The following is a 25,842-nucleotide window of genomic DNA, read 5'->3' as shown; positions in this document are numbered from 1 at the left end:
TTCTGTTACATATGAACTACTTTTTATAACATGGATTTGCTACAGGTTATAGACCTTTAGATATTAATAGGACTGATTATTTTGTTAAAGAAGGAGTTTAAATGTCTGAAAGTTGGGTATGTGGCCAAAAGACTATCATTATCAGTTATTTCCATATTGACATTATTTTAAAACCAGATCACCATGACTTTTCTGCCAGATTTGCTAAAGAGATCCATTTAAAAAATCTAAGTCAAAGACCAGTATACTGATAAGACATATTGGATTAAATTTTGCTGGTTATAGAAATTGAGTCTAGTGCAGCTCATTCATAGTTGTGATGGTGCATAAAGTGTAGTATAATTTGTACTGCAGACTTCCCTTGAGAAGAAACTGTTTTCACCTGATTGTAGACCTGGCACCTGGCCCAATTTCTGGGTGATCTCCCAAGTGTGAACTTTCCCCACCCTCTACCCCTCCTTTCCTTCCTGGAGGTGGTTGATAGAGGAGGATTACATTGATAATTACACAAGCAGTGTCAGTTGCACACTTGATTTGCATAACTGTGCTCTGCTGATTTCACCCATCAAGTCCTGACACTTAGCCCCTGGAGCCTCTCTGTATGCTTTGCAATAAACACTGAAGAGAGGGAATGGGATTAGTGTCTTCATTACTGACTCAAACACACATGTAACACCCTGCCCATGGAGGGAGAAACCACTTTCAGTCAGGCCAGCTGCAGTGACAATTCATGTGACTTCTACCCAGAAGAACATATTTTCCCCAAAATAATCATTATATACTCTTCCTTATATGTTCCTCATAAAAGAAATTAAAATTTTAATAGCATTAAATTTTCAAGCAGCAGTATACACAACATGCTTCTTTAAATTTTAGACACTTATTCAGACAAAGAAGGAGAAATATTGTATGATAGCCTTTATATGAGGAATCTAAAAAGAAATGACACAAATGAACTTATTTACAAAACAGAAACGGCCTCACAGACTTAGAGAACTTATGGTTTCAGAGTGGGAGGAGGATGGGGGCAAAGGATAGTTCGGGAGTTTGGGATCAACATATGTACACTACTGTGTTTAAAATGGATAACCAACAAGGTCCTGCCGTATAATACAGGGAACTCTGCTTAATGTTATGTGGCAGCCTGGATGGGAGGGGAGTTTGGGGAAGAACAATACTTATATACATATGGCTGAGTCCTTTCGCTGCCTGCCAGAGACTACGAAAGCATTGTTAGTTGGCTATTGTTGTTTAGTCACTAAGTTCTGTCTGACTCTTTTGCGACCCCATGGATTGTAGCCTGCCAGGCTCCTTTGTCCATGGGAGTTCCTCCAATATAAAATAAAAAGTTTTTTTTTTTAATTAGACACTTATTTCTAGAAGGAGTAATGGAAAAGCAGTCTTTCTTCTCTAACACATTCTCATCTGATATAGCTCTCCACTTTGGCTCAAAGACCAAGTCAGATTAGTTGACTGCTGGAACCTTGCCTCCTTACCTTTTTCTGTTCTCAGGAGTTCTAAAGAAGTAAGCAGGAACCATGGACCTATTTCTCATTCTCAGTTTTCTGCAGACAGCTTTAGTAATTCAGTTTTGCATCCTACTTGTTTGTTACTGTGGACGGTGTGAGCTTGTGGCTATTTCATGTTATTCCTTGCACAGTGCGAAATCTGCAGGCCTGGCATGTTTGGAACTCCATGGCAAAAATGTAAGGGCAGCACGCCAGCTTCTTTACTCACCCAGTGTCCAAAAAGGCACATCACACTGTTTTCTGTTTTGTTGAGGGTTTTTTTTTTTTTTTTTGTAAGCTAACCTCCACCCTCTCCTTTTATTTTTCCTACTTGATCCATGCATGTGAGTCAAAGAAACTTGTTCATCCACAGCCTGTACTGTCTTGCCAAATCTTGTAAGAAAATTCCCAAATGGCAGATAACCATACAAATGAGGTAAATATTATAACCCAGTATCATTTGTTATATAAAATATATTTAGGATATAATTAAATTTTTATTTAAGGTATCATAAATCATCTATCAACATGGTTTCTCTTTAAATTATAAAAAAATATGGTGATAATACTCATATGATAAAAATGGAAGATCCTAAATTCTGCATCTTGAAAGACATTACTGTATTCTCTTGTGCATCTGTATCCCTTATACTGTATCGATTGAATGAATGAAAGAATCTACAGGTGCTTTCGGTTGAAAATTCTTACATTAACTAGGAAGTTAGTTTTTTAAAATTACTGGAGATCAGTTATGGTTATGTTTCCTAGCAGATGATAAATGTCAGGCTATTGTAAAAATTAAAATTACCTGCTAACATTTAACAGGCTCTTATTTTGTGACAAGCACTATTTTAAGGGGCTTATTTTACAGTTAAGTAGAGTCAAATTTAGAGAGAGATGCTAATATTGCCACAATCTATAGTTTGGAATATTATGTGTATGATCCCTTATGTCAAGTTTTATCTTAGTAAGTTTATTATTCTTTTACATTACTTTTTAAATTTACATTTCGCCAACAATGTATTATTTAGATTAGATTTTTAATTTATTTTTAATTGGAGGATAGTTGCTTCTGTCATAAACCAACATGAATCAGCCATAGGTACACATATGTCCCCTTCCTCTTGAACCTCTCTCACAGTTCCCACCCCATCCCACCCCTCTAGGTTGTCACGGAGCGCTAGGTTTGAGCTTCTTGCTTGAATTAGATTTTAAACACGCACACACAAGCACACAAAAATGTTCAACATAATAAAACCAAAGAAACATATCATGCTTAAATAAACAAAAGTGTCCCATAATGCTGGAGGACATATAAAAATTTAGAATAAAATAAATCTAAGAATAGAATAAAGTATCTATGTGAGAATGCTTTTCAGAATTATGCTATGCTATAGTAAAAATCTTACCATTATAACTACATGTGCATATTTCACATGATTCCCAATATATTCAGGAAAAGCTCAGATATGGATTGTTTTCCCTGACTCCAGAGTCCTTGCTCTCAGCCGCCATACCCCTGTTTTCAATCTATTCCTCATATAACAGCCAGATTGTTATTTTAAAGCACAGTTTAAATCATGCTATTTCTCTGCTTAAAATCTTTTAATGGCTTTGCATTGTTCTTATAATAAAATTAAGCTGTTAATCATGGCCAGTAGAAGTTCTGCCCACCTCTCCTGTTTAAGCATATACCGCTCTACCCCTCATTCTGTGTTCTTTGCTGCCTGAGGTTTCTTAATTTTTATCCTACTCTTGGGGTTTTCTACTAATGACCCTTGACGTCTCTACCTTCACCTCTTCCCCCAGTTCTTGGCATGGTTGCTTGATTATCCTTCAGATATTTGCTTCAGTGCTGTCTCCTTGGAGATAATGGGGTTCCATAAACACCCTATCTAAAGCATCCTCTTAGCTCCCCTCTGTCTTGCTGTCTCTAGCCTAGAGTCTTATAAAACTTGAATCAGAATCTGTGGTTATCTTTTTTGTTTGTTTATGCCTATGTTACCTGTCTCCTTCCACTTGAATATAAGTTTCTGAGACTGTCTCTTCTGTCTTACTTATTAAGGTGTTCCCAGCTCCTTGAATGGTGTTTGGCAAAAAATACTTGTTGATTAATCGAATGATGAGGGTCTTACGGTATAATGTACCTACTCTAAAAAAATTCTCATCAAAAGAAAAGGAAAGAAAACACTGACCTATTCTAATTTCTATAGAGTCAGCTAATACATATTTTTCACATTTGTCAATTACATAGTATACATACATATATTTTTTTTTCTTGTGAAATTATATGTAGCTCAAGACTTCTCCTTTTAACTCACTTATGGATAATAAACATAACACACCTAAGTGATGGCCTCTCTCAGTTGAAAATCCTTGGTACCATGTGAAGAAATTTTAAAATGCTCTCCACCCATCCATCCTAAGTCACTTTAGTCATGTCCAACTCTTTGCGCCCTGTGGCCCATAGCCTACCAGGCTCCTCTGTCCATGGGATTCTCCAGGCAAGAGTACTGGAGTGGGATGCCATTTCCTACTCCAGGAGATCTCCCTGACTCAGGGATCAAACCTGTGTCTTTTGCATCTTCCACATTGACAAATGTATTCTTTACCACTAGTGCCACCTGAGAAGCCCTTATTTATATGTCAGGCATTTTTTTAGGTGCTTGAGATACAGCAATGAAGAAAAAATATCTTGCCCTGTGAAAGTTAACCTTTCAATGAAGCAAGATTGATAATTATTATGTTTAATAATAAACATAATAAGTTAACTATATAATGTATAAGCTGATGAAGGCTACAGGCAGAAGAAAAGTTGTCATTTATTGAGCATCTACTATGTTAAGTACCTTGTTAAGTTTTCTATATGCATATTTTTATAATTTTCACAAAAATGCTATGACTAAGGTACGACTAGTCCCTTATTTAGCTTAGCCTAGGGTTCATACATAGGTGGTAAGTGTTAGGGCTCTTATTAGAAAACTAAGTTGAAACCATAGTATGGATATATGTATATATATCATTCTTTATCCTGTGTGAATACTCCATAAATTATAACAGGTTACCTACTTTGAATATAATTGGATCTCTTTGATAACCAAATTTCTTTCTTATTTGTGTTATTACAATATTTGAAAGCCTTGCTTACTTTCCTGAGTTATTATAATATTGGAAAATCAGATAAGAAAAGTAGTTTAAAGAGAATAGAAATCATATCAAAAAGAAATACTTCTGTCATGGGATTATTTATTTATTCTATAAGCCCAGAAAGTTCTTCTTTGGCTTTATCTATTTTATTCCCATAATAACTGTTTTGCATATTTGTAATATTGAAACAGTATCAAATATATCTGTTTGTCTTGTGTCTTAGATTTCTCTTCTACCATGTCCTTGCTGTATTATAACTTTTTCATGTTTATAATTTCAGTAGCTCCTTTTCTTCTATTCATCCATCAATCAGTTAAATAATTATTATTACAATTGTTATGCAAGAAGTAGGCATACCTCTGAGTTCAATGGTATATGAATATTATGGTTATTATTGTAACTGTACATACCACACTTTAGATAGTTGGTAAATATGTGTGGTGTACAACTGACTGGTATATACTTTTAACAGCTACAGAAATTCTGAGATTCTAACATCTTTGTTTTTTAAGTAGTTTATAGTCAGAGATAGAAATAAGTAGTAATTACATTCTATATGATAAAGAAGAGCTGAAAATCAGAACTGTTAACACTGCCAAAATATTTTACAGTGTATATTTTGTTCAGTTCCATTTAGGTTCCTTATTTCAGGTGTCCAGTTAAAGTGATGTTGTGAAACTTGTTACTTAAACAGAATGATAGAAAAGTAGATGTCAACAATATACACTCTTATGAAAGTAACCTTACATGAGACTTTTTCTTTTTATAATTATGCTTATTGTTTTTCCACCATGAGCTAAAAATAAAAGATTATCTTGCTTTCAATTATCTGTGATAGTTTTCATTTAAAAGACTCATCCACACTTACATACTATTTTCCATGGTGTCTGTGTCCTTATACTAAGGTTTTAATTTAACTTGAAAATTAATCATACTACATTAGAAAGCAAATGGAAATATTTGAATGGTTAAAGAATGTCAGCTCTGTGAAATCAAGGCTAATGTCTGTCTTATTCAGGGTTGTATCCACTGCACTTGAAAACTCTCAATAAATGTATGTTAAATGAATGATAAAAGAATTAAATGTCCTTGTTCAATACTTGGCAAATCCTATAAAAGAACAAACAATAAAATACATTAATTATGGCAAAGTGTGCCTATTTTATTATCATTGTGCAGTGGTGCTCAGTGTACATCTATAGAAAAATAGTTACTTGGGAAATTAATAGTTGTTATTGTATTAAAAGTATTATAAAATATTTTTATATTCAAAATAATTTGGGAAAAACATTGGGTTAAACAGATTTTATTTGGTTGTTACTGAATCTAATCATCTAAAAGAACCTTGTATCCTCATATATACATTGTGGATCTCTGTGAAGTCCACCTAATTGTACTAATTCATGAATATATTTGAATATCTAACATTCTCCTTCCTTGTCATTGATAATCTCTGCCTTCAGACATAAAAGTTATTTTACTGTAATAATTTTTGATGGGCACCTAATTATACTGAAATGATTTAACATAACAGGTTCTCTTTGGAAAATAGCTCACTTTCAGATAGGAATTTGTTTTCTTCCTAAAATATTCTCTTTCTGCTTAATCTATAAAAAATCTAGAGTCATTAAGATTTCTTAAAGGTTTAGAAAAATAGTTGTAGATATTTCTCAAAAATTCTGTATCAGGCAGAATTTTGAAACAGTGAAATAAATCACAGAGAGGAAAATGACTAACAGTTTCATCTCATAAAAATGAAAAACATCTAAACATCAAAAAGCCATAATGTAAGTATTTGTAAGAAGTAAGTCAAAGGTTTATTAGCCTTAATAAATACAGAGATTGAACAAATTGATGAGAAAGACAATAACAATAATAATGTAATTGATAAATAAGTAAAGGTATTGAATAGATAATTTGAAAGAATGGCATACAAATGAGTGTTTTTGTTGAATGTTCAGTTTCACTAATGCAAGTTAAAAGGAAATATGATTATATTGAAGTTGTTTAGCACAGAGATTCCCAAAACTTTCTTGGTTCACAGTGCCCTTGGTGTTTCAGTAAGATTTTCCAGTACCTTTAGTCCTAAAATATATATATCTAACAGTTTCATTTATTAAGTAGTCGAGTTCAAAACGACTCAAGTATTTCTGTCCCAACCACTTAATAGCCATTTGAAAAATAGTATACCTAAATTGAGGAAGCTGAGGCTTCCCTGATGGCTCAGACAGTAAAGAATATACCTGCAATGAGGGAGACCTGGGTTCAGTCCCTAGATTGGGATGATCGCTTGAAGAACAGAATGGCTACCTACTCCAGTATTCTTGCCTAGAGAATCCCATGGACAGAGGAGCCTGGCAGTCTATTGTTCATGGGGTTGCAAAGTGTTGGGCATGACTAAACAACTAACACTAAACTGAAAGACAAAATGTTTTCATTTCATTCTTCCAACAGTCGTGGTTACTAATGGGATTGCACACCTTGTTGGGAACTGCACAACTTCCCCAATTTGGGAATCGGGTTCAACATGATCTCTCTCATTTCCTGTTCCACACTGATTTTCACAGGGTACTTGCCTTGTCTTGCAGCAACTGCTGAAACTTAGCTTGACAAAGATGATGTCAATGAAAGAAATGTAATGTGATGTCATGTTGAAATTGTGAGCAAGTAATTCACGTGGCACCTGAGGGGTGTTGAGTATTATTTGTTGTTGTTCAGTCGCTAAGCTGTGCCTGCTTCTTTGGAACCATGAGAGATGAGAACAGCAATGAGATTGGATAATGTACAAAAATTAAGTTCTCCATGAATGTCTTGTACATATTAATTAAAACTGCATCATCCTTAAAAAAATCCATATGTGTATATTTCTTTTCCATTTTCAATTCATAATAGCAATAATGACTTTGATGCTGGGAATTTTCTGGGAATTAATGGCCAGTGGATGTTAATGGTCCTTGGCTGTACTTTGGGCCATCCACTCCTTGTTAGTCATTAATCTCTATGAAATGCCCAGCTATTGCATAATTAACTTTCATTTTCGTTGTTCATTTGCTAAGTTGTGTCCGAGTCTTTACACCCTGTGGACTGCAGCACACCAGGCCTCCTTGTCCCTCACTATCTCCGGGAGTTTGCTCAAGTTTGTGTCCATTGAATCAGTGATGCTATCCAATCATCTTGTCTGCTGCCACCCTCTTCTCCTTTTGCCTTCAATCTTCCCCAGCATCAGCATCTCTTCCAATGAGTCGGCTGTTATTATTCCAATTATTCCAATCAGTCAGCTGAGTATTATTATTTTCCCTCAAAATTTAAAATATCCTGTGCCTATCTTGCTTTAAAATAGCCTGCCTAAGAATGTGCTTCTAGGTCCCAGGAGTACGTTGCTATAACTCAAGGGTCACAAGCTAGCAAATTAGTGGAGAATTTATTATTTTAATGAGAGTACTCATTGTTGAGAATATGGTGAAATGGTTCTCTTATATACTACTAGACTGAATATGAATTGGTAAAACCTTTTCTGAGGCAACAATATAGCAGAAGGGATCAAGAACATTAAAATTGTTTATATTCAAGGTTCATACAGTAAAACTGACCACTAATTCAGGTCAGGTATAACTTGTGTGTGCGTGCTAAGTTGCTTCAGTCGTGTCCAACTCTTTGCGACCCTGTGGACTGTAGCCCACTAGGCTCCTCTGTCCATGGAATTCTCCAGGCAAGAATACTGGAATGGGTTGTCATGTTCTCCACCAGTCAAGTATAACTTATGGGTACTAAAAACAGAAAAAAAATTAATGACAATTTTGCCATATTTCAGGGCTTATCTTTCTTTAGATTGTTTTATAATTCTGTAAGAAATATTCAGCTTTCCTGGTGGCTCAGACAGTAAAGAATCTGCTTGCAATGTGGGAGACCTGGGTTTGATCCATGGGGTTCAGAAGATCCCCTGAAGGAGGGCATGGCAACCCATTGCAGTATTCTTGCCTAGAGAATCCTCATGCACAGAGGAGCCTGGTGAGCTACAGTCCATGGGGTCACAAAGAGTCGGACATGACTGAGCAACAAAGCACAAGAAATGACCGAGAAAAATATACCAAATTTATTTTGAGCATTTATTTATAGGAAATGGCTATATTTAGTTTTATTAAAGGAAAATGAATGTGATATGTGCATAATGCTGTGTTCCTGATTTTATGTGTTTGATGACAAATGGTAAATATATTTTCTGTATATAGATGTGTTTCTTAGCATGTTTCTGTATGTGTAAACAGACATACATCTATATAAAGAATAAAACCTTTACTACTTGAATTAGTGCTACTGTAATTTGTTTTATAGGTTTCACTAGGATTACTCTTGAAGTGACATATTTCAAGAAAATATAAGTGAACAAGACTTGGTTGTGCTATGTAACTTCATAACACCCTATGAATTTATGGTAAACATTTCTACTTCACAATTCTTTATGGCTATTTGATTTGCTCTTTCTTTTGGGTAGGTATGTGGGATTCTTAGGAGTATAGGTGCAATATTTCTTATTTCTAGTTTCTCATAATGACAGATGGAGAAAATACTAGCAAATATTTTTCTAACTGAATAGTTGTCAGAATTGTCAAGTTCTCTTTTGTTATTGTTGTTTAATCACTAAGTCATGTCTGACTCTTGCGACCTCATGGTCTATAGCCTGGCCAGGCTCCTCTGTCCATGGGATTTCCCAGGCAAGAATACTGGAGTGGGTTATTGTTGCCTTCTCCATGGGTTCTTCCTGACCCAGGGATTGAACCTATGTCTCCTGCCTTGGCAGGTGTATTCTTTACCACTGAGCCACAAGGGAAGCCTCAAGTTCTCTTTACCGCATCTTTTATTTTTAATTCCTTGTTCAGGTCAGTAGTCTGTATATCTCTGACAGATTATAGTGATAATTCTTTCCTTTTTGATTAGTGTAGGATTTTTGTGAGGAACAGTATGTCAAAGAAGAGACTATATGTTAACTTTTGAGATGGTTGGAACATTGACCCTGCTCTCTGCTGTGTTTTAGGACACTTGGTTTTATAACATATTCTTAGAATTACATTTATAAGAAACTTTATTTCAGTTACCTGAAGTGTAGTCACAGTAAAACTTACAAAGTTACTGGTATTTCATTTCTTTGTATTTAACCTAATTGCTAATATAAATCTGGAGAAGGAAATGGCAACCCACTCCAGTGTCTTTGCCTGGAAAATCCCATGGACAGAGGAGCCTGGCAGGCCACAGTACATGGAATCACAAAAGAGTCAGACATGACTTAGCGACTAAACACACCACACACTAATATAAATTTTGCTTCCAATCATGATAAGGATTAGGGATCAGATTTTACCCTCCTGCTTTGAACAACTAGAATACCAGACAAAATATATTATATGACTTTTAGACACGGAGAACAAAGGTAGTGAGGGCTATGATAACCCCAGCTTACTTCCTAGAAGCAGTTTCTAGGCCACAGTGCAGAATCTGCAAACCCAAATAGAGCTACGCAGTCTTACTGTGAGGAGACAGAGATCAGAGTTCAGGGAGACCTCTGTACTTAGACATGCGAGGCAGAGTATCAGATGGGGGAAACTGCACAGGAAACAAAACAAGTTTTTCAGAGGGCCTTCTTTTACTCTTTGGTTAAATAATGATCTACCTATAGGTATTAGGAAACTTCCTGCAGCTGGGGAAAGAAACACCAGAAAACAGAAGGCCAAACAATTCCTGGAGCTCTTACAGAGCTGAAAAGGAGTTCATTCTCAGCAGCAGATGTGGAAAGACTTTGTCATGTGCAGGGCATTGAGTTAAGTCCTCAGAAGGGTACTGCCATAGTCCTGAGGCTACATTAGCCTAGAGATGAAAGAGTTCTCTAGATCTGCCTTGATAAAAGCAAATACCAGAAGGATCTAACTGAATCAGAGTAATGTAACTTCATGGCAGAACAAGTAAACCATACTTTAAAGAAATGCAGCAAAATCTAGAACCTACTAATGTAAAATTTACAATGTCCATTACCCATTAAAAAATGAAGAGATATGCAAAGAAGGTGGAAATTATTACCCACAGTCAGTAGAAAAATCAGTCAGTTGAAAGAGATCCAGAAATGACCAAATTGTGGGATTAATAGATAGGGTTGATAAAACAGCTATAATAAATATGGTACTTATGTTCAGGAATATAAAGGAAATGTGAACGTGATGAGAATAGAAGTGGTACTTGGAGGAGCACATATAGAATCAAGTGCTTGTATTAAAAAAGAGGAAAGGTCTCAAACCAATTAAACTTGCTTCTTTAGAGGTTATGAAAGAGGAGTAAAATAAGTCTAGAGTATATTAAGAAAGGAAATAATAATGAAAGCAAGAACAAATAGAGAAAATCAATGAAATCAAAGGCTGATTCTGTGAAAAGGTCAATAAAATGAGTAAACCTCTAGCCAAGGTTAACCAGTACAAAGAATGAACATTCAATTTACCATCATCCAAGATGAAAACAGGACATTGCTAAAGCTCCTACAGCTGTAGGGAACTATAATGCAGATATATTACGAAGAAGTTTATAATGAAAATGCTCAGTGATACAGCTGTTTTGAGAAACAGTTAAGTTGTTTCTTAGAAAGTGAATCAGGTACTTGTCATATGACCCAGGAATTCCACTTCTAGGTTTTAACCAAGAGAAATAAAAACATGCATATACACAAAGACTTGCCTGCAGAGGTTTGTAGAAGCTTTATTCCTAGTAACCATAGACCAGAATGGCAAATAGATGGGGAAACAGTGGAAACAGTGGCTGACTTTATTTTGGGGGCTCCAAAATCACTGCAGATGGTGATTGCAGCCATGCAAATTAAAAGACGCTTACTCCTTGGAAGGAAAGTTATGACCAACATAGACAGCATGTTAAAAAGCAGAGACATTACTTTGCCAACAAAGGTCCATCTAGTCAAGGCTATGGTTTTTCCAGTAGTCATGTATGGATGTGAGAGTTGGACTATAAACAAAGCTGAGCACCGAAGAATTGATGCTTTTGAACTGTGGTGTTGGAGAAGACTCTTGAGAGTCCCTTGGACTGCAAGGAGATCCAACCAGTCCATCCTAAAGGAGATCAGTCCTGGGTGTTCATTGCAAGGACTGACGTTGAAGCTGAAGCTCCAATACTTTGGCCACCTGATGCGAAGAGCTGACTCATTTGAAAAGACCCTGATGTTGGGAAAGATTGAGGGCAGAAGGAGAAGGGGATGACAGAGGATGAGATGGTTGGATGGCCACACTGATTCAATGGACATGGGTTTGGGTGGACTCCGGGAGTTGGTGATGGACAGGGAGCCCTGGCGTGCTGCATGCAGTTCATGGCATGGCAAAGAGTCAGACACAACTGACCAACTGAACCGTACTGATAGACCAGAAACCACCCAAACTAGTAAATGGATGAACTGTGGAGTATTCGTATGATGAAATAAAAAGTAATAAACTACCAATATATACAATAGGATTGTTGAATTTCAAAATCATTATGCAGAGTTAAAGAAACTAAAATACAAAGAAAAGACTATATACTGCATGATTCAGTTTATATGAAATCCTAAAAAAGGCAAAATTGTACTGACAAGCAGATCAGTGGTTTCCAAGAGCCAACTGTGGGAAAGGGAGTTTTTTGGGGTGATGGAAATGAAAATATTTTAATTGTGGTGATGGTTATACAACATATACACTTCCAGACTCCTTGAATTGTGTACTTAAAGTGATAGTCTCCCACAATCAATACCCTGGCAAATCATTTATCTTTTACTAATAGAGATGATTAATTTCCATGCTATTCTTTCTTATATGAAATAACACTATATAATCCTCTTAAAAGACTTCAGCAGCATGACCAGCAGTCTAAGAGAAATTGGTCAATGTAAGTTTTTCCACCTGAATTTTAAAATTCAGACACACAGATCAGTTTGAAATCAAACTGATACAAAGTTTAAACTGGATCATTGCTATCGAAAGACATTATCAACATACAGTGGTAAACTCCCATATCAAAATTAATACTTTTTAAATATTATTACCAGTAATAAAATGATGCTTCATTAATAGGCTTTAAAATTTTAATTCCAAAATTTCTTATATAGCAAAATTAATTTTAATTCCCTTACTAATATAATTACAATCATTATGGTAGAGTTAAGAACAGTATTCACTTTAAGAAATTTTAACTCAGTATCAGACCTAGAGAACATGATGATTTATGAGTTTCTACAGACCACTGTTTTTTAACTTCAGTATGTAGGCAACCACCTGGCAAGCTTCTTAAGCATGGGCACCTCAGCGGACTCCCATAAATTCTAGGTTCAGCATAGAAAAGGCAGAGGAAACACAGATCAAATTGCCAACATCCACTGGATCATCGAAAAAACAAGAGAGTTCCAGAAAAACATCTATTTCTGCTTTATTGATTATGCCAAAGCCTTTGACTGTGTGGATCACAACAAACTGTGGAAAATTCTGAAAGAGATGGGAATACCAGACCACCTGACCTGCCTCTTGAGAAATCTGTATGCTGGTCAGGAAGCAACAGTTAGAACTGGACATGGAAAAACAGACTGGTTCCAAATAGGAAAAGGAATACGTCAAGTCTGTATGTTGTCACCCTGCTTATTTAACTTATAGGCAGAGCACATCATGAAAAACACTGGGCTGGATGAAGTACAAGCTGGAATCAAGATTGTTGGGAGAAATATCAATAACCTCAGATATGCAGATGACACCACCGTTATGGCAGAAAGTGAAGAACTAAAGAGCCTCTTGAGGAAAGTGAAAGAGGAGAGTGAAAAAGTTGGCTTAAAGCTCAACATTCAGATAACTAAGATCATGGCATCCGGTCCCATCACTTCATGGCAAATAGATGGGGAAACAATGTCAGACTTTATTTTTTGGGGCTCCAAAATCACTGCAGATGGTGATTGCAGCCATGCAAATTAAAAGATGCTTACTCCTTGGAAGGAAAGTTATGACCAACATAGACAGCATATTAAAAAGCAGAGACATTACTTTGCTAAGAAAGGTCCGTGTAGTCAAGGCTATGGTTTTTCCAGTGGTCATGTATGGATTGAGAGTTGGACTATAAAGAAAGCTGAGTGCCGAAGAATTGCTGCTTTTGAACTGTGGTGTTGGAGAAGACTCTTGAGAGTCCCTTGGGCTTCAGGGAGATCCAACCATTCCATCCTAAAGGAAATCAGTCCAGAATATTCATTGAAGGGACTGATGTTGAGGCTGAAGCTCCAATACTTTGGCCACCTGATGCGAAGAGCTGACTCATTTGAAAAGACCCTGATGCTGTGAAAGATTGAGGGCAGGAGGAGAAGGGGACGACAGAGGATGAGATGGTTGGATGGTATCACTGACTCAATGGACATGAGTTTGGGTAAACTCCGGGAATTGGTGATGAACAGGGAGGCCTGGCATGCTGCATGCAGTTCATGGGTCACAAAGAGTCAGACACGACTGAGCGACTGAACTAAACTGAATGGTACCCAAACATCTGCACATTAAAAGCAGTCCAGGTCATTCTAATATAAGGTAGCATGCAGTTCATACTTTAAGAATCATTGCAAATGATAATGGTTGAATGTGGGTTGGGAATCTTGTTTATAACAGTTAAATAAATAGCAGATTAGAAGAGAATAGAGGAAACAGTTTTACATTTCCACACATTCCTTTGTCTTACAAATACGTGAATACTTTTTGGAGGCTAAGCATTAATAACATGTCATGCTTCTATTTATCAAAATAGAGAGTTATGGCACTTTCTTCCAGAGCCATAGGATTCCAGAATTAAAGGTGATATTGTCTATTGATGTCTAAACATGATGAAATGAAAACCTACATCTGTCTCTACTCTTTAAGCTCTGCTGAAATCACAGTAGACATTTATTGAGGTATAAACCCATAAGATCAAAGACAATGGAAAGGATTGAATAGCAGCCAAGGGGAAGCTGGAAAGAAGATAGAGGGAGTTCCAGAAGCTCTGGAACTTTGAGTGATTATAGAAGGGAATAAAAGATGACTATTGTAAAGTAATTAGCCCCCAACTAAAATAAATAAATTTATTTAAATAAATAAATAAATAAATAAAAATAAAAGTGGAAAAAAAAAAAAAGAGATGAGTAGCAAAGCCATCTGATGCTAGAGAATCCTGAAAAATCTCTGAGCTTGGAAGAAACAGGACTGTTAATGGTAGGGATGAAACTCTGGATTAAATATAAAAGGATTTCAAAATCTGAATACAAAACAGACCACACAGCCCAGTCTCTCTCGCTACATTCAACCAACTATAAGAAAATAGCATTTATTTTTTGGAGATATTGAATTGGAAGGTTCTACCTTAGGGACTCCAGGAAAAGTAGAGAGTAGGGAAAAATTCTTCCCTGGTAGCTCAGCTGGTAAAGAATCCACCAGCAATGCAGGAGACCCTGGTTCGATTCTGGGGTCAGGAAGTTCCCCTGGAGAAGGGATAGCTTACCCACTCCAGTATTCTTGGGCTTCCCTGGTGGCTCAGATGGTAAAGAATCCGCCTGCAATGCAGGAGACCTGGGTTTGATTCTGGGTTGGGAAGATCCCCTGGAGGAGGGCATGGCAACCCACTCCAGTATTTTTGCCTGGAGAATCCCCATGGACCCATGGACGAGGAGCCTGACGGGCTGCAATCCATGGGGTCACAAAGAGTCGGACACGACTGAGTGACTAAGGACTAAGCACAGGGGTAAAGCAAACTGAAAGCAGGGGTATTATGTAAAAGACTGCAACTGTACATTTAGATTCTTGGCCCCATATCTTGCCTTACTTCCAAAATACTATCTAGCTTCATATCCCCCTTATTCCCCAACACTCCCTCCCCTGCCCGGCCCCACAGGGGCTGGAAATTGGAGGCATCTTCTCAAAGGAAATTGAAAGGTTATAGAGAAAAGACATGGATATTTATTTTTAGGGGTCTGACAATAAAAAGATTGCTTTGTTACTTGGTCACTCTACAATAGTTCACAAACCTCACATGTGTTTCCTGGGCTTCCAGTTAACCTTTTTGTGCCTCTCTATTAAATATGAATGGACAATAAACATTCAGGCACAAGACACTTAGGGAAAGCCTCAAATACACCCATATAAAAAGAAAAAAAGCCAGAGAAAGGAGACAATAGAAAAAAGAACTTTTTTAAAATGAAAATATTTTGCTCAGATAAATGTTGTTATATCCATGAAGAAAACAATACTATTTTTAAGAAAAAGGAAAGAGGTCATAAACATTTATGTTAGCCAGAAAATACTTCCCAGTAAGATTCAAAGAAAAATGGAGGAATTTTTTTTAAGTTAAAATGCTAAAAGGATAGTTAATACAAAGGGAAAAGATATTTCAAGAATCAATATAGAAGGTCTAATATCAAATTAATAGAAACTCTAAAGAGAGAAGACAAAGAAATAGATTGTTATTAGATGGGGGTGGGGTGAGAGGAAGACTTATTTTATTAAGTGCCCTGTAAAACTACTTTATTTTCTTAAGTATGGGCATAATAACTATGGTAAAAAGGAAAAAAATAATTATTAAAGTAAATAAGAAAAGGACTAAGGATGCTAAGGCAAACTAAATCAACATATCATAATTCTAGAATCTGGGGAATAAATTGTTACCTAGTGGGAGCACTAACAATATTATTTTATAACATGGGGAAATGTTCAAGATGTATTTTTCAGTTAAATAAACAGATTGTATGATACAATGTATAAAATAACCCAGTTTCATAACATGTCTGTGCATGTTTAAAAATTATAGTAGGATAATATAAAATTGTTAAAGATACCTATGTGGAAATGATGTAATTATGAATATTTTTTTGGTAACTTTTAAAATTTTCTATGTGGATGCATTGCTTTTAAAATTAGAAAAAGATTCAGCAAAAACCAGTGAGAGGAAAATATTTAGCAAGTTAGGAAATGATGTCATTCATGAAAACACCACTTACTAGTCCTTGCTTTTGAACAAATCATCTTACTAAACTCTTTGAGGTTACAAAGATATAAGACATTACTTCAATTTCTCAAGAAACTCAATTCTTAAACAACACAGGGGTTAGGAGAACCAACCCCTCCTTCCTTGCAGTGGAAAATCCACCTATAACTTTACGTCAGTCCTGCATATCCAAGGTTCCGTATTTGTGGATTCAACCCACTTCAGATTGTGTGGTACTGTTGTTGTTGCTTTAGTTGCTCAGTCATATCCGACTCTTTAACAACCCCATGGACTGTAGCCCACCAGGCTCCTCTGTCATGGGATTTCCCAGGGAAGACTGCTGGAATGGGTTGCCGTTTCTTTCTCCAGGTTGCCATTTCCTTCCTTCTTCTTGACCCTGGGATCAAACCTACATCTCCTGCATTGGTAGGAAGATTCTTTACCACTGACCCACCAGGGAAACCTATGGAACTGTAGTATATATTTATCCAGAAAAAAAAAAAATCACATATAAGTGGGCCCATGCAGTACAAACCAGTGTTGTTCATGAGGCAAATATAACCGCAAATAACTCAAGACAGAATGTTTTAAGTTTCCCAAGTGTGTTACAGTTACAGGTCTTTAGTGAGAAAGATTGCTTTTGGACAGAACATGGTTAGGAGATTGAAAGGATGAGTAGGATTTCAAGAGGCAGAAGTTGTATGAAGCCATTCCAGAAAGAACTAAGACTCAAAAGTGTAAAGGTACAGGGTAATCTTGGCTGGATCCTGGGATAGAAGATGGAATGTTTCCATTTGGACCAGAGTAGGATGCTGATTCCAGGTACAGGGATGTGGACTTTGTTCAATAACATTGTTGAGGAGAGGAGTAAAATAATACACAAGGGAAGAGAACACCTGCTTTGAAGTCTTATTAAGCTCACTTAGGTTCATGATAATGAAGACTTTTACTCAGATATTGGTTCTGAGGGTGAAAAGGGAGGGATAAACTTGAACAATAGTTGGATGTGAGAAATGAAGTAGGAGGCAGCAGTAGTGGTTCCTTGTCGTGAGTCCGGTTTATTAAAACAATGGTAATTCTTGCACAAAAGACCAGTCAGAATAAAGAATTAATTTCATAGAAGAAGATAATGTTGAATATGTTGAATCTTAGATTTCTGAGGAATATGCATGAGACCATGCTACAAAGGTATTTGGAAGGAAAAATTCAAAATGCAGTCATTCAGCAAATACATACTGAGCACCTCTTATGTTTAATAATACAAGACATGCTGCTGCTTCTGTGCTCAGTCTTGTCTGTCTCTTTGTGACCCATGGACTGTAGCCCTCCAGACTTCTCTGGCCATGAGATTTCCCAGGCAAGGATACTGGAGTGGGTTGCCATTTCCTCCTCCAGGGGATCTTCCTGACCCAGGGATTGAACCAGCGTCTCCTGCATCAGCAGACAGATTCTTTACCATTGCACCACCACTATAATTCCAAATTGAGTAAAACACAACCTCTGTCCTCATGACAGAGCTTGTTGTTTGGATAAGGGAAGCAAAGATCAAATGGATAATTACAATGCAATTATCAAAAGTAACGTGGACAGAGTGCTGTGAGAGCACAGAGGGGAAACTATGTCCTTGGTCATAGTTTCCCATGACCATGATCACTTTTAAAATACTTGTGACAAATAAAAGCTTCCAAACAGGGGGAAATTATTCAAGACTTGATTTGGATATTTCATAGAAATGAAGGGTTAATGTAGAGGGAAAAGTAGGAGACTACTGTTCTAAGAGCAAAACCCATAGGTTCATATATATTTGTCAGGCAGGAGAAGGTTGAGAAGCCACGGAGTAAAGACCCAAAAACTGATGCCAGAGGCTAAAATCAGAAGATTCAAGACTCTTGAAATTTTGATAGTCCAAAGAATTAGGAAGATTTAGGAATGATTAAAGTCTACCAGATTTAGCCTGTCAGAGACTATGGATGACTTTTCAAAGAAAAAATTTCAGTAATACTAAATGAAGCTGTTTCAGATAGTGAGACTGTATAAATAATAATTGTAAAAAGAAAAGTAGCAAAAGAGCGGTCCTTTTCTGTGTATATACCTATGTTATACATTTTAACTCATAGAGTTGATAACTATTATACAGTTAAACTCATCATATATAGGGAATAAATATAAACCATATTTTCATGACCTTGATTTTTAGGAAATACGGATGTCCACTAAACCTATCGTAATCATTTCATGGTGTATGTAAGTGGATCATTCTGCTGTACCCTTTAAACTTACACAGTATTGTCTGTCAATTATATCTCCGTAAAACTGAAAGAAAGAACAAAGAAATATCAAAGAACTAACAGGAAATGATCTTGTAGGGATAGTAGAGCCATCGGATTTGGCAGGGACTGTTAATGATGTTTGAAAATAATTTTCAAAAAGAGTAGCAGGAACACAATCTAGACTTTGAAGGAGCTAAGAACATGAGAGTAAATAGAAAGAGATGACGGCAGTTCCCGGAAACACTCTCCTCTGCCCTCCGCCCCATCCCCATTATCTAAGTTCTGTTTTTTCTTCAGCTATCAACCTAAATGTTCAACCTCAGGCAGACCATACCGGCCAACCTTCTCAAACTAAATCAGGGTACCCCTATTATACTAGCGTACCGTTCTTTAGATCCATAGAATCTACAATTTGTAATATATTGCTTGTGTATTTCTTTAATGTCTGTCTTCCTCAGTAGACTGTTGTTTGCATGAGGGTAGGCACCATGGCAATTTTCTATCCACTTTACACTCCAGCCTCATCCCAGGGTTGGTACAAGGTAGGCTTTCAGTAAAGATGTATCACCTGAGAGAAGTAGAAGGATAAAGTGGGGCATTTACACAACAAATTTCTTGAATATAGAATAGTTACACGAGACGTGAAAGTCCAGCCTGTGACCTAATATGTGGATTGCTGGAATGGAATGCAGATGAAGATTTGAGGAAATGAAGAGCAGTTTACTCAAATACCTGTTACACTCACAGAGAACAAGGATGGGATGAAAAAGAGAGTGATGTTTTTAAACAAACTGATAACAAAGTAAGAGAAGCTGATGGGATAGAGTTTTACAATGAGGAGGTAAAATGTATACTGTCTCTTTTTCCTTATCTGGGGAGTTGTGTGTTTATAAAGAGTTGTGAACCAGGGCAAGTGGACTGGAACTATGTTTTAATTAAGTTAAAAAGGTGTCAAGTTGCTTAGAGAATTAAGAGGAAGAAATTATAGGAGGATATGTTCACAGTAAAACATAGGTATCATAGGACACAATACAACAGGACTTACAAAGGGGTAGACAGAGCTGGTGGGACTAGTTTATAGTGGGCTATTAAATACAGTGTATATGCTTAAGTTTTAATTGCTCAATAGACTTGTTCAAAGCAGATTCATCAAAGATTTTTGTCATATGTAGCCCCAAGCCACATGTCTTGGAATGCACTTACCTGTAAATATATTTATATCATTTACACTAATGTTTTTGACTAAAGTATTTCTTGTATTTCCTAATGCTCTCTCTCACAGTGCTACATACAACACTTCATGATATACAAAGCTACCTGGTTTTCACTTCCCAGAAATTCTTGGTTCTGATGAATAGAAGTTACTTTGCCTGGTATTTTTAGAAATGACTAATCCTGCCTTAGATAGTTTTGTTTTTTGAGACAGTTTAGAAAAAATTGTGACTGTGAAACAACTGATATGAGTTTATATGCCCCTCAAATACAATCTAAAGGTTTGTTTGGTTTCTTAAATCAGTGTAGTGAAATTTTATGTAGCTGTGAATACCGTGTCTTGTTAAAGTATTTCAGTTTGTTTATGACCAGTATCATAGCATGGGTTTGTAAGGGACCTGGAATTAGGGATGCTTTCTTGGACCATGAAAAAGAGTTGTCTGTCTGTCCTCTGGGCAAAACAGAATGATTCCTAAGGGAGTCAAATGAGAGCAGCTCACCTGATTCAGTGTGCTTTACCAAGGGCTCTGCCAACAGACCCCCTGGCGTTTTATGGTTTTTCTGCATCCATTCAAAACAAAGAATCAGAGTATTTTGTGATACCCTTGTGAATAGTCATATATTAAAACACATCTCTTTCCCTAAATGTATGTTTTTTCCTTCTTAAATTTTTAAAGTTTTTTTTCTTTAATGTGAACATTGAAGTAATTCACCAGTATCATGAGATATGGCTATTAGAAAATAATTCACTTCCTGAATGTGAAATACATAATTAAGTATCACTATCGTCGTATAACTAAATACGTTAGGGCTTCAGTGGTTATTAATAACCTTGACTTGAAGCACCTACATTCTTGGTAATATAAGAACAGTGCTGCGGTGGGAGAATAAACTGTTGTGCTGCATAGTTTTGCATGTGTGAATAGTTATTACCAAGGTGGAAAGAAAAGAGAAACTCTGCTTTTATCTGTACTTTTTCTCATCCTTTGAGTTCTTTCTAGTCTTCTTGGTACTGGTGAATAACCTTTTCATTAGTCAATGACATTTCGAGTTGTTGCATTTTAGTTTCCCTCAGTAAAATCCTCTATCCTTAACCACCCCCCCACCCCGAATAAATAAAAATAATTCTCATCATGTATCTAGGACACTCATGATTTGTCTTTTGAATGAGTCAAAGCTTTGAGAATTGTGTAAATGTTAAGAATCTGATACTTTGAAGACTGATCATCAGCCTCTCCTGATCTAGGAGACAGTCAGAGCATGATTTTGATTCAGTATTTCCCCTGTCGCCAAAGGTACACTCTGCCTTTGTTTGCTGTCGCTTAATCTTGGTAGAAGTTTATTATCTTTAATCACCTAAATCAGAGTGTGGAGGAGGAAGAGATTTAAGTCTGAAAAGTATATAACTGCTTCCTCCAGACTATCAAAAGTTAGCTGGTAATTTTGCTTTGGATTGAGACCTGACAGCACACTAACCCTGAGTTCTCTTCACAGTGGGTAAACCTCACAAGTGCAACTACTGTGGACGAAGCTACAAGCAGCGCAGTTCACTGGAGGAGCATAAGGAACGCTGCCACAACTATCTCCAGAATGTCAGCATGGAGGCTGCCGGGCAGGTCATAAGTCACCATGGTGGGTAGCATGGCATTCACCATTTTCATTCTCCCCTGCTGCTTTTGTCGTTTATTATGGGTTAAACAGTTCTGTCTACCCTTCAGCATGAAGGTTAAGTTTTACTCTGTTTTAGAGCAATTGTAGATCATACTCACTTTGTATGGGATTTTCTTCTTAAGAGCTTGAAATGAGTTCAGCTTTGGGACAAACAAGCTATATTGAGTTTTTGTGATACACCCAGTTTATTTCTGATAGCCTGTGTTTGAATTAATATCATAATGGCAGATGGCCTTGAATACACCAAAGTACAGTACTGTTTGGTCTTTTTCATCCGCTGCATCAAATAGTTCAAGATGGTTTCACGTAAGTCTATAGGTTTTCTAAAATAAGTAATTGGTTACTTGTATATTTACATTTCTCTTAGGTAAGTAATCAGTGATATAATTGAAAATGTCTCCAGTTTGTCTGTGGTTTATCTTGGAAGTTACTGATTTTGCTTTCTACAAGTATCGCAAACAATCTAGACCAAAATTAGGTACCACTGCCCTCCACAAAAATCAAAACCCAAACAAAACATCTGGACCTCTACAATATACAATAACAAGTAGGCAAGCAGTCCCTCAGGTTTATTCGACTAATAATTCTCTATTACCATAGACTTGCCTGGTGATCCAGTGATTAGAACTTTGCCTTCCAATACAGGGAGTGCAGTTTCAATCCCTGGTTGGGGAGCTAAGATCCCATATTTCTCTAGGCCAAAAACAAAACAGAAAACAGAAAAATATTGCAACAAGTTCGTGTAGATTTTTTAAATGGCCCACATCAAAAAAATCTTTAAAAAATTCTCTATAACTAAAAAATAAAAAATAATTTTAAGTCAGTCAGCCTCACAAAGTGTTATGAATTTTAATTCTTTAGATTTGGAGCATCTGTTTGGTCCTACAAATTTCATTTTTATACTGACTGATTTTATTATTCACATAAGCATATACAAAAATGGTAACTTATTGATACATTTATACCTTTCATTTAGGAAAGATTTGGTCAGTATTAATTAGTACAGTTGAGAAATCCTGTAGTCACCTTTAAAATATAAGCATCTCTTTTGTATTTACAGACAGCTGATAGATTATTTATGGGAAATTGTGGAACTGTGGAGTTGTGTTTATTGGACAGCTAGTGATTACCTTTTGATGAGTCAGGAATTTTTTTAGTTATTATTTTGTTACCTTGAATAATTGAAAATTTTCTTTGTATTGAAGGTAGTTTATAATATCAATTCTGTCATTATTGTGGATGAGTCTTTTTGTTTTTATATTATTGTTAATTAACATTTTTGAAAACCTGTGTTTTAAGTCTTTGTAAACTTGGTATTGTAAGCTTGCATTACTGGGCTTATGATGGCAACATAGGATCCAGAGCATTGAGGTTAAAATTGCGGACCTAGAAGTCCAACAACTCTGGTCTGGCTGTGTGGTGTGTGTCTGTGTCACTCCTAGTCTTGGTGTGACAATTAAATGTGATTGGATGGGCAATAAAAGCCCAATAAATAGTTATTTTTACTATTTCAGGTAATTAAATATTAAGAAATAATAAATATTGCAACCCCTATAAAGTTATGTTACTTATGACATTAACTTAGACCTTTGAGGTTTCATTTACGAGCACATTGTTTCTGTTCAAATTGTTGCTTTTAGAGGTGACTTGAGGCAAGGTAGCAGATGGAGGCTTGGGGCATGCCAGAGTTTTCTTAAGACACCTTATGGCACTACTTCTAATTTTTCTGTGTAATGTTCTTTCATTGTGATTTTGATATTTGACTGGATTATTAGTTTTATGAACTAATTTTCCATTCACAGTTATTTATGAAACTGTGTTGCAAACACGTGTATATGAAATAGAATCTCTCCTTAAAGGCCATCTATTTTTCTGGGGAGGTAAGGTATACATAAGTAATTATAGTCAGCATGTAACTATCTGTTGAGAGATTAATCAGCTACAGAATCAGTGGTGCCAAACAGTTTTAACAGATGTATTCTGGGGTGAAAAGAGTTCTAAACAATTGCAGCCTCAGCATCAACCTCTATTCCCCAGATTGCTTAGCCTTTGACAGGCAAATGCCTTTACAGATGGTTTGAAACTGAAAGAGTGAGGAAAATTGGAAAGACACTTGGGTACTGGGTAGGACAGGGGATAAAGCAAGATGGAGTGTGTGTGTCTGTGTGGCAGGGGCTCATAGGTTTTGGTATCATTGATAGACCCAAATATTTGTTCTTCAATGATGGATGGAGTTTTAACCATCCAATATAAACCATGTAAGTTTATATTACTGCTATTTCATGCTGCACTTTTTCTAAATGTGTTGCAATAATAAATTGAGATTATCCTTAACCTCTGCTTCCTTTTGTTAACATGTGTAATGTCTGAGGTAGGAGTTGATAATTGCCATAAGAGAGACAATATAGGTAAAAATGCTACTAGTGATCATTATTAACCTGTCTCATATACATGGCTTGGCATGTGTCTCGTTTTTGCCAGAGCCACAGTGTCTATTACACTGTGTCTATTATTTTGCCTATTTCTTTTAGCTGTAGATATGGGGGTTGCCATCACTGTGGTTACCCATTAGCTTGTTGAAATTAATGACTATTCTTTCGTTTTTGTAACTGACATTGTTATATTTCCTAGCCTCTCTTTTCCAAAACATGTTCTTCCCCATGTTGGCTTCTTCTAGTGAGGAAGTCTGAAGTCAAAGAGACTTTCTTTCACTTCAATTCAGGAAAACACATATCATGGGCTTGCTGTGTGCCAAGCTCTATGGAATGATCTGAGTACATAAAGATACATGGACATAGTTTTGTTCTTATATTTATAGTCTCATAGAAAATACATAAAAGATAAACAAAATGAAGCAAATGCCCTAATAAAGGTGTATAAACACTTCTTCTGAAGCACAGATGCAAAAGTCACCTAACTCTGGGGAAATCAAGGAAAGTTTCTTAAATGAAGTTTTTGATCCGTACATAAGGATGAGAAAAATTGCACAGATCAGATTCACAAAAAGTATACATTCTAGGATGAGAAGTTGTCATAAGCTAAGACTTAGAGGTATAAATGAGCATTAACAAGTTTCTGGATACTGAACACAGTTGGAGTTCAAGGGATGGTAGGAAATGAGACTAAAATGGTAGATTGTGATGCAGAGATAGAGTTTTACATGCTAATCCAGTTTTTAAATTTCACTGGGGTAATCAAATCTGGTCTTCTAAAAAACAGCATCACCAATGTAGAACATAGGATAGATGCCTGACTGGAGTGTGAGGAGAGACTAGGAGTGAGAATGCCAAGGAAAAGATAAAGAGGAGCAGCAGGAGAAAAGTATATATTTACAAGTTAGGATCAAAAGTTCTCAAGTTTGATAAAAAGGAGGAAATTAATGACTTGCACTTTTAGAAGTAAAGATAATAATGAATTGCATTTTATGGCAGATTATCTTATTTAAAAGTTATTTTATGCTCATTTTTCAAGTCTTCTCAGCTTGAAGAAAAAGCTTTAAAAAGCGAAGTATGTAATTAGCTTTTCCTCCTTGCCTGAAGACAAAAATGAAAGTGTGAACCAGAAAGATGGCCAAGTTTAAAGCAAGAATGAATTTAAAGCAAGAATGAATATTCTTAGGTTTATGTTTTGAATTATTTGATAAAGGGAATTTCTTTACTGTAAGGATAGAGGCATAATTGGTACAAATAAACTTCCTAGTAAGCTTCTTTCACTGGTTTCTAATGAGTGACAGCATTTCAAAATGTTTGTTTAGTAAACATCCATTGACTCTTATTTGTCTCACATCATCTGAAGACAGAGAGTCAAATAAAATGCAGTCCCTACTTGAGGTCACTTACCAACTATTAGAAGAAACAGACCGGTCAACCAACAGTTACAGCACTGAGTGATAGGCATTATGGGAGCACAGAGGACAGGTATCTAAGTCACAGTGGGTGTCCAAGAGGAATTTCTAGGGAAAATTATGTTTGAGTGGAGTTTTGAAAGGCAGAAGAGCAAGCTAAATAAATGGAACGGGGTGTTTCATGTGGAGAGAACAG

At 36.3% G+C, this 25,842-nt stretch overlaps 1 protein-coding gene and 1 long non-coding RNA gene across 40 annotated transcripts in view; one reads left to right on the top strand and one right to left on the bottom strand.

The window, feature by feature from the left end:
- Positions 1-25,842, top strand: part of IKZF2 (IKAROS family zinc finger 2) — a 188,741-nt gene that overhangs the window by 148,434 nt on the left and 14,465 nt on the right. For all 39 annotated transcript variants that reach the window (XM_081583007.1, XM_081582987.1, XM_081583000.1 and 36 more), the window contains one exon: positions 21,626-21,763. In XM_081583007.1, the coding sequence (XP_081439133.1) occupies positions 21,626-21,763 (138 nt within the window). The remainder of the gene's footprint in view (positions 1-21,625; positions 21,764-25,842) is intronic.
- LOC145542967 (uncharacterized) lies at positions 1,049-8,440 on the bottom strand. The gene is made up of 2 exons (XR_014080319.1): positions 8,375-8,440; positions 1,049-6,898 (listed from the first exon to the last, which is right to left on the bottom strand). It is a non-coding gene; the product is annotated as an uncharacterized LOC145542967 (long non-coding RNA).

The sequence above is a fragment of the Giraffa tippelskirchi genome, chromosome 3 (genome assembly GCF_054371585.1).
Source record: "Giraffa tippelskirchi isolate mGirTip1 chromosome 3, T2T-mGirTip1v1.2.pri, whole genome shotgun sequence".
Taxonomy (NCBI): Eukaryota; Metazoa; Chordata; class Mammalia; order Artiodactyla; family Giraffidae; genus Giraffa; species Giraffa tippelskirchi.
This window is presented reverse-complemented; position numbering and strand designations above follow the sequence as displayed.